General features: G+C 48.5%; 1 protein-coding gene across 1 annotated transcript in view; it reads right to left on the bottom strand.

The window, feature by feature from the left end:
- Positions 1-235: 235 nt before the first annotated feature.
- The window catches only part of DNAI1 (dynein axonemal intermediate chain 1), a gene marked incomplete in the record, with an annotated part of 116,829 nt that continues 108,645 nt past the window's right edge, over positions 236-8,419 (bottom strand). Inside the window, 1 exon segment of the mRNA XM_087715288.1 lies at positions 236-439. Within this exon segment, the coding sequence (XP_087571414.1) occupies positions 236-439 (204 nt within the window).

The following is an 8,419-nucleotide window of genomic DNA, read 5'->3' as shown; positions in this document are numbered from 1 at the left end:
GTCCTTTTATCTCCAGAAGACCACACTAACGAGCCCCAGCTGCATTGTTTATTCCCTGCATCCCGACACAACTCACAGCAAACTTCTGCTGAGTCACAACAACATCCCATCCAGGCCATCATCAAAAGTGGGCCCTGAACATTATTTTACACTGCCCACCAATGGCCGAACTCAACGAGTTTCCCATCCGGAAACTTCCCCGGGGTCGAGAGTACCTGAGCAGGTGTGACCCACTTTACAGAGTCCCTCTTACCTTGGGCATCTTGCGGAGGTTGGGGGAGAGTTTGAGGCAGGTGACGTGGCCGCGGTCGTCCCCGACGATGATGATGGGGTAGATGGCGTTGAACTGGACGTGGGTGATCTTGTTCCTCTTCTTGGCCACCACGGGCTGGTGGCAAATCGGTTCGTATTTGTTGACGCTTAAGTCAAAGATGAAGGTCTGGTGGGAGAGAAAGGAGGCAGCAGCTAAGAGGGGGCACAGGGCACCGGAGAGAGGAGGGAGAAGGGGCTCTGTGGAAAACACGACACGTCTCCATTGAAGAGACACCGGAAGAGGCACCGCTAATCATTTCAATCAATCAGAATGGAGCGGGAAGGGACCTTGGAGGTCCTCCAGCCCAACCCCTTGCTCAAGCGGGAGACCCTATCCCCGGGATGGTGAACCTATGGCAGGCATGCCACAGGTGGCACGCGGAGAGATTCGGACCCTCACCTCTCTCCAGACCTTCCGAAAAGCCATTAAAACCTGGCTGTGTCGGCAGGCCTGGGGTCGATGAGTTCCCTTCCCCTCTCGAATCGTGTGGCTGTTGGTTGTTTTTAAATGCCCTGTACTTTTGTAGTTTTTGTGTTTTTCCTTTCCCCTCCTTGGGTTTGTGCGCCGCCCTGAGTCCCGCCGGGAATAGGGTGGCATATAAATAAAATGAAACTCGAAACTCGGAGCCATTTATCAGGGCATGCGAGGCCACCCTTTTTAAAAGTCATTTTTTGCCCTCCCCAGGCAGGTTGTATTATGGGTGCGGCACGCTCACACACGACCCCCCTGCGCTCCCCCCCCCTTATGGCACGGGAGCCGAAAAAGGTTCGCCATCAAAGCTTTAATTTTGCAAAAGATTTGGGTTTCAATTCAAGAGTTATTCCTAATTTTGAAAATTGACAAGAACATAGAATTGATACCAGGAAAAAATGAGGGAGGTGGAGTTCCAAAAATTGAAGAGAAAGAGGAACACAAAGATAAGAAATCTGATGATTTGATCTCTGAACTGAAAGTGGTTGAAAGCGGGGAAAAATGGGAGTTTGGAAGGAGGATTTCGATGGCCTGGAGCTTTACGCCAAATTTCAAGGCAGAAAAGAAGAAAAAAGACTAAAAATGATGGTTTCAAAGGAAAAAAACCCTAACAGAAATAGGATTGGCAACTAAAGATAAACCAATTAAAGTAGCAAAAGGGCGCCAAGACTATCTGAAAGATCCAATGGGCAATAAGGTGCGGAGAGATGTCCAAAAAAACTTTACCGAGGAAATAAATAGAAAATTAACTCCACAGATGGCAAAAGAAATAAGACTACAGGCCTTCTGGAAGGACACAGGTTGATATATGAAAATCGATAATAATAATAAAATAATAATAATAGTTATGTTTGTTGATTAGTTAGTAGGAATCTAGTAACCCCTTAGAATTGCTTGCTTAAATAAATATTTGATAATGGTAACAACAAGGTATATTTATATGTTGGCTGGAGGTGAGGAAGCTGGATATAAGTAATACATACATCTGCTATCATAATAAAAGGAACGTGGACACAAATTGTAAACAGCAATTTGAGGGGAGAAAAAGGCTCAGATAGTTTGTCAACTAATTTTTGTTTAGAATGTGTTAGAAAGGTTTAAGGCTATTGGATGACTTTGTAATAATTAATGAAATGCCATTAGGTGGCTGTGTTTTTAAAAACAAACAAACTATGGATTATTCTAGGCAAAAGGAGATTAAAACAATTTCAGCTAAATGAGAACGATGATATGTTGAGAGTAAGACTCATTAAGAACTTTGATATTCGATATGAATGTAAGTAATAATTCTGGGAGAGATGCACGAAAGCTCATTGTAACCAATTGACACACTTTCTACAAGATGTAATGTAAGATGATCGTTTTTTGTCTGTCAGATTCGGGTTTTCCCAGATGTGCCAACATGGCTCTCTTCATAAATTGGAACTTTGAGGAACCCTTTGCCTTGGACTCTGATTTAATTTTGGATGCTATTTGGAACACTGACAACAAGGGCATCACGACAACCGAATGCACTGTAGGTTACTCCGCTCTACTGTGTTCCCCAGAGCTACTGTATTTCCCCCAAAATAAGACAGGGTCTTATTTTCTTTTGACTCCCCCAAAATAAGCGCTTGGCCTTATTTTCGGGGAGGTCTTATTATTTTGGAGGTGCAGGAGGCGCTGAGCGTGGTCACCTCATGGCTGCTGCTGTGTTGGAGTATTTTCGGGGAAGGGTTTATTTTATCGCATGCGCTACAAAGCCCGATTGGGCTTATTATCCAGGGAGGGCTTATTTTCGGGGGATCAGGGTACCTCTGATTGTGAAAGTTGGACCCGAGGTGGCGCAGTGGTTAGGGTGCAGTACTGCTGGCTACTTCAGCTGACTGTTATCTGCAGTTCAGCGGTTCAAATCTCACCGGCTCAGGGTTGACTCAGCCTTCCATCCTTCCGAGGTGGGTGAAATGAGGACCCAGACTGTGGGGGCGATATGCTGACTCTGTAAACCGCTTAGAGAGGGCTGAAAGCCCTATGAAGCGGTATATAAGTCTAACTGCTATTGCTATTGCTAATAAAGGAAGACAGGAAAAAAGCAAAACTGGATGCTGTATTCCACGTCTGGCCTTACTAAGGCTTTCCCCAGAGTCAGACACAACTGGATAACCTCCTGCTCCTCCTCCTGCTCCTCCTCCTCCTCATGGGGACCTTTGGTCTTAACATCCAACAGCCAAGGATGCCCCACTGCAGGAAATCAAGATTGCATTTCCTGGAAGGGGCAACACAGCTCCTCGGTCCCTCCTCTAGCTTTTCTTAGCTCTGTCACCCCCTGTTTCCCGCTGCAGTCAGAATCCAAGGGGTGCTTGTGGAGCGGCATGGAAAAGAGCACCGGAGGAGTTTACACAAGTGGCATTTGGAAGTCATTCGGGCGTGGAACTGAGAGACGCAGCCGAGAGAGTCCAGCCTATGAAATATGTATCCAGAGCCCCGTTGGAAACAGAACCAGAGTTTGCTCAGCTGCTGCTGGAGTTGCTGGAGGGTGGAGGGGTTGGCTTTGATTTTAAGAGCAGAGAGAAGAGAGCAAGAGCGAGAGGGGGAGGGAGGGAGGGAGGGGGAGAGGGAGATAGAGAGAGAGAGAAGAGAGGGAGGGAAGGTGGGAGGCAAGGAGGGAGGCAGGCAAGGAGAGAGGGAGGAGGGGGGAGGGAGGAAGGGAGAGAGATTGAGTTTGCTACTTTGGTGCTGGCGCAGTGATTAGAATGCAATATTGCAGACTGACTCTGCCCACAGTTCGATCCTGACTGAGTTTTATTTAGTAGATTTAAATCCCACCTTGTTTTTAAGGAGCTGAAGGCAATGTTCCCTCCTCCCATTCCCCTCCACAATGACAACCTTGTGAGATTGTCTTGGAGAGAGAGGGAAAGAAGGGGAGAGGGGGAGAGAGAGAGAAAGAGAGAGAAGAGAAAAAGAGAGAGGGAGGGAGGGGAAAAGGAGAGAGGGAGAGAGGAAGAGGGGAGAGAGAGAGAGAGGGAGGGAGGAGGAAAAGGAGAGAAGGGCAGAAAAAAGAGTGAGAGAGAGGGGGAGGGAGAAAAAAGAGGGGAGAGAGAGGGAGAGGGGGAGGAAGAGACAGAGAAAGAGAGAGAAGAGAAAAAGAGAGAGGGAAGGAGGGGAAAAGGAGAGAGGGAGAGAGGAAGAGGGGAGAGAGAGAGGGAAGGAGGAGGAAAAGGAGAGAGGGGCTGAAAAAAGAGTGAGAGAGAGGGGGAGGGAGAAAAAAGAGGGGAGAGAGAGGGAGAGGGGGAGGAAGAGAGAGAGAAAGAGAGAGAAGAGAAAAAGAGAGAGGGAAGGAGGGGAAAAGGAGAGAGGGAGAGAGGAAGAGGGGAGAGAGGGAAGGAGGAGGAAAAGGAGAGAAGGGCAGAAAAAAAAGTGAGAGAGAGGGGGAGGGAGAAAAAAGAGGGGAGAGAGAGGGAGAGGGGGAGGAAGAGAGAGAGAAAGAGGGAGAAAAGGAGAGAGGGGGGAGAGAAAGTGTGGGGGGGGGGAGAGAAAGAAATTTGGCCAGAGTCTTTTAGGAGGTTTGGGGGTCAAGATGGATCAGAGAGGGTCTCCCTATTCTCAAGACCTTAATGCCTCTCTCTGCTTTCCAATCTGAAAATTAAATCATTAACTGAATAACCGAGTTGGAAGGGCCCTTGGAGGTCTTCTAATCCAACCCCCTGCTCGAGCAGGAGACCCTACACCATTTCAGACAAATGACTGTCCAGTCGCTTCTTTAAAACATCCAGTGTTGGAGCATTCACAACATCTGGAGGCAGGTTGATTTTTAATGGACAAAGAGATCAACCACAGAGGACCAAATTCATAGAAACTTCCTTCTGTACACTGAATTACTGATACCTCTGAATTACTGGACATAATTATTTAGCTCAGCCAGGTTGATCTTAAATATATTTCAGCAGGGCCAAACCTGGTTAGGAAACTAGCAGAGAAATTCCAGAGCTGGGGAAGAGCCTTCTCTGTGGCTGCTCCGACCCTTTGGAACGATTTACCCCCAGAGATCCGGACCGTACCCACTCTCATGGCCTTCAGGAAAGCTGTTAAAACTGGTTCCACCACAAAACCGCGGAGGACAAAATTGCGCTCGACGAAAGCGCGCATTTGACGTCATCACAGTGTGACGAAAACATCGCGCTGTGATCGAAAAATGTAAAAATAAAGCGAAAACCTTACCCTAACCCCCCCAAACCTAACCCTAAACCTAACCCTAAATCTAACCCTAAACCTAACCGTTAACGTAACGCTAAACCTAACGCTAACCCTTAACCTAACGCTAAACGTAACCCTAACGCTCTAAACCTAACCCTAACCCTTAACCTAACCCTAACCCTAAACCTAAACCTAACCCTTACCTTTATGTGAATCGGCTTGCTTTAATTTTATTTTTATTTCAATTTTTAATTTTTTCCGTCGCGCTGTGATGACGTCAAATGCGCGCTTTCGTCAATCGCGCTTTTGTGGACCGCGGTTTTGACGGGTCACGGTTAAAACCTGGCTGTTCTGGCAGGCCTGGGGCTGTTGACCTCATTGTTGAGGTCCAGCCCCGATTAGAACGAACGCATGTGATTTTGTGATTTTAAACCTGTCCTTTTCTTATTTTTCTCTTCCTCTTCTTCTTTTTGTAAGCCGCCCGGAGTCCTTCGGGATTGGGCGGCATATCAAATTTAATAATAAATAAATAAATAAATAATAAAAACATCTCCAAAGGTAGCAGCTGCAAATAGCAATAGCAGTTAGACTTATATACCGCTTCATAGGGCTTTCAGCCCTCTCTAAGCGGTTTACAGAGTCAGCATATTGCCCCCAACAACAATCCGGGTCCTCATTTCACCCACCTCGGAAGGATGGAAGGCTGAGTCAACCCTGAGCCGGTGAGATTTGAACAGCCGAACTGCAGATCTGCAGTCAGCTGAAGTAGCCTGCAGTGCTGCATTTAATCACTGCGCCACCTCCTTTCCCGCACTGTAGCTAAGACTGGACTGAAAAGTTTCCAGTCCGTGATAAAAGCTCCCCTTCCCCCCCCCCCCCACTTCAAATGTGCATTTTTGCCTTTGGGGAGGGGAAATGCTGCATTTCAAAAAAAATCCCCGTCTAGGGGCCAAATGCAACTTTAAATATTTAAAGAAAAGCAAATTATTAATTTTAGTTCGGCTTGGCCTGAAAAGACAAAGTCAGCAAATCTTTAAACATCTGCGAGGTTATTTACCGTACATTTCCATAATGGAGAAAGGATGAATATTCAATTTCATAATTCCAGATCATCTATTGTCTGTGTGTGTGTGTGTGGGGGGGGAAACGTGCGTTGAATAGGAAGCTTTTGTAAACAGGGCTGGCCATAGCGGAGCCAAAGATGGCTTGGAAATCCTGTGGTTACTTTCTAAAGGACACTTCTGAAGGCCGCCAGATCTCCGATGATTGCAAGAAATATTATGGATGAGTCAGGAACCAAGAGACTAACATGCCGAGCAAAAATTTGGTGACCTGGCAATTGATATAAGGAAGGAAGGTCAGTGGAGGGAGGATATAAAACAGAGAAGGCTTTTACTCCCAGGGAGCATCGCCAGTTCTGGTCTGCGGCTGGTCCATGCCATGTGTCTTCTCTGTTCCGACCGAGGCTTCCCAAGCGCATGGAGCAAACTCCTGGTCCCGACAAAAACCCCTTTTGTTAATTTCCTGTGAATTCTGCTCCTTCACATCCAGCAAAGAGGATTTACAGTCACAGACCTTCTCGGGCTTGGAGAGCTGCCAGGCCGATACCTGCAGAACTTGGCAAGGAGTCCCGGAGAGTCAGGAACCAACAAAGCGAACTAATTGTCTCCTGCAAACTCCACTCCTCTTTTGCTCCTCTTTTATTTCCTCTGGGATGGGCCACGCATTGTCCGCCTGTGGCCTTCCTCCCAAGTCGACTCCTGTTCTTTATCTGTTCCCTTTGTCTGGCCACTCTACGCATGCACACACTGGGAACAGGCTCCAGCTGTTCTTCTGCCTCACTGATGTCTGACTCCGAAGGCAGCTGATAACTGGCATACGGCCCTGGCCCCCACTCTGTCTCCGACGCAGAGCCCTCCTCAGAGCCTTCCCCAGACTCCAGGTCTGGCCCATCTTCCTCCCCAAGCCTCCTCACTGTTCGAATCTGCTGCCAGGTCCCCTGGCCATTAGTGGGCCACAACATTCCCATCTCTTTAGAGGGCCTTGGAGATTGACCAATGGCAAGCAAATGGACCTGAACATACTTCATCCAAAGAAAATAAATATTCGGAAACCAACACACGAGCTCGGAGAACAAACCTACATCTGAGCTACATATATTGGTGCCACTATTGCAAAGAGAAATTATTTCCCAAAGCACCAGAAGGCAGGACAAGAAGCAATGGATGGAAAGTAAACAGAGAGAGAAGCAACCTAGAACAAAGGAGAAACTTTCTAACAGTGAGGACAATTAACCAGGGGAACGGCTGACCTCCAGAAGTTAGTTAGTTAGTTTATTAATCTTGTATGCCGCCCACTCCCGAAGGACTCCGGGCGGCTTACAATACAAAGGGGAAGGGAATAAATAAGACAAACAACAGTTTAAAATACACACAACATTCATAGTTACCGTGGGGCTGGATACTTCAACAGCCCCCCTCCGCCTGCCGGAGCAGCCAGGACTTAGTGGCTTTACAGAAGGCCTGGAGGGTCGTAAGGGTCCGGATCTCCACGGGGAGCTCGTTCCAGAGGGCCGGAGCTGCAACAGAGAAGGCCCTCCTCCGGGGGGGGCGCCAGGCGACATTGGCTGGCAGATGGAATTCGGAGAAGGCCTAGTCTGTGCGATCGAATCGGTCTTTGGGAGGTCATTGGCAGGAGGCGGTCTCTCAGGGACCCAGGTCCGATGCCATGAAGGGCTTTATAAGTAATGACTAGCACCTTGAAGCGTGTCCGGAAACCAATGGGCAGCCAGTGCAGCTCGCGGAGGATAGGTGTAACGTGGGTGAACCGAGGTGCACCCACAATCGCTCGCGCGGCTGCATTCTGGACTAACTGAAGTCTTCGGATACTCTTCAAGGGCAGCCCCATGTAGAGCGCGTTACAGTAATCCAGTCTTGAGGTGATGAGGGCATGAGTGACTATCCGAAGGGCCTCCCGGTCCAGGTAGGGTCGCAATTGGTGCACCAGACGAACCTGGGCAAAGGTCCCCCTGGTCACAGCCGACAAATGATGTTCTAATGTCAGCTGTGGATCCAGGAGGACTCCCAGATTGCGAACCCTCTCTGATGGGCGTATGGTTTCACCCCCCAGGCTAAGGGATGGAATAGCTGGACCATTTTTGGGAGGGAGCATCAATAGCCACTCGGTCTTGTCGGGATTGAGTGCAAGCTTGTTCGTTCCCATCCAGATCCTAACAGCCTCCAGGCACTGGGACATCACTTCCACTGCTTCACTGAGTTGGCACGGGGCGGACAGATACAGTTGTGTATCGTCCGCATATTGGTGGTATTTAATCCCGTGCCGTCGTATGATTTCACCCAGGGGCTTCATGTAGAGGGGGGACAGGACCGAACCCTGCGGCACCCCATAGTTGAGGGGCCTAGGGGTCGACCTCTGCCCTCCGACCAACACCGACTGCGACCC

This window comes from Thamnophis sirtalis, unplaced genomic scaffold, assembly GCF_051295495.1.
Source record: "Thamnophis sirtalis isolate CommonGarterSnake01/CBP01778 unplaced genomic scaffold, rThaSir2_p1.2 scaffold_5, whole genome shotgun sequence".
Taxonomy (NCBI): Eukaryota; Metazoa; Chordata; class Lepidosauria; order Squamata; family Natricidae; genus Thamnophis; species Thamnophis sirtalis.
This window is presented reverse-complemented; position numbering and strand designations above follow the sequence as displayed.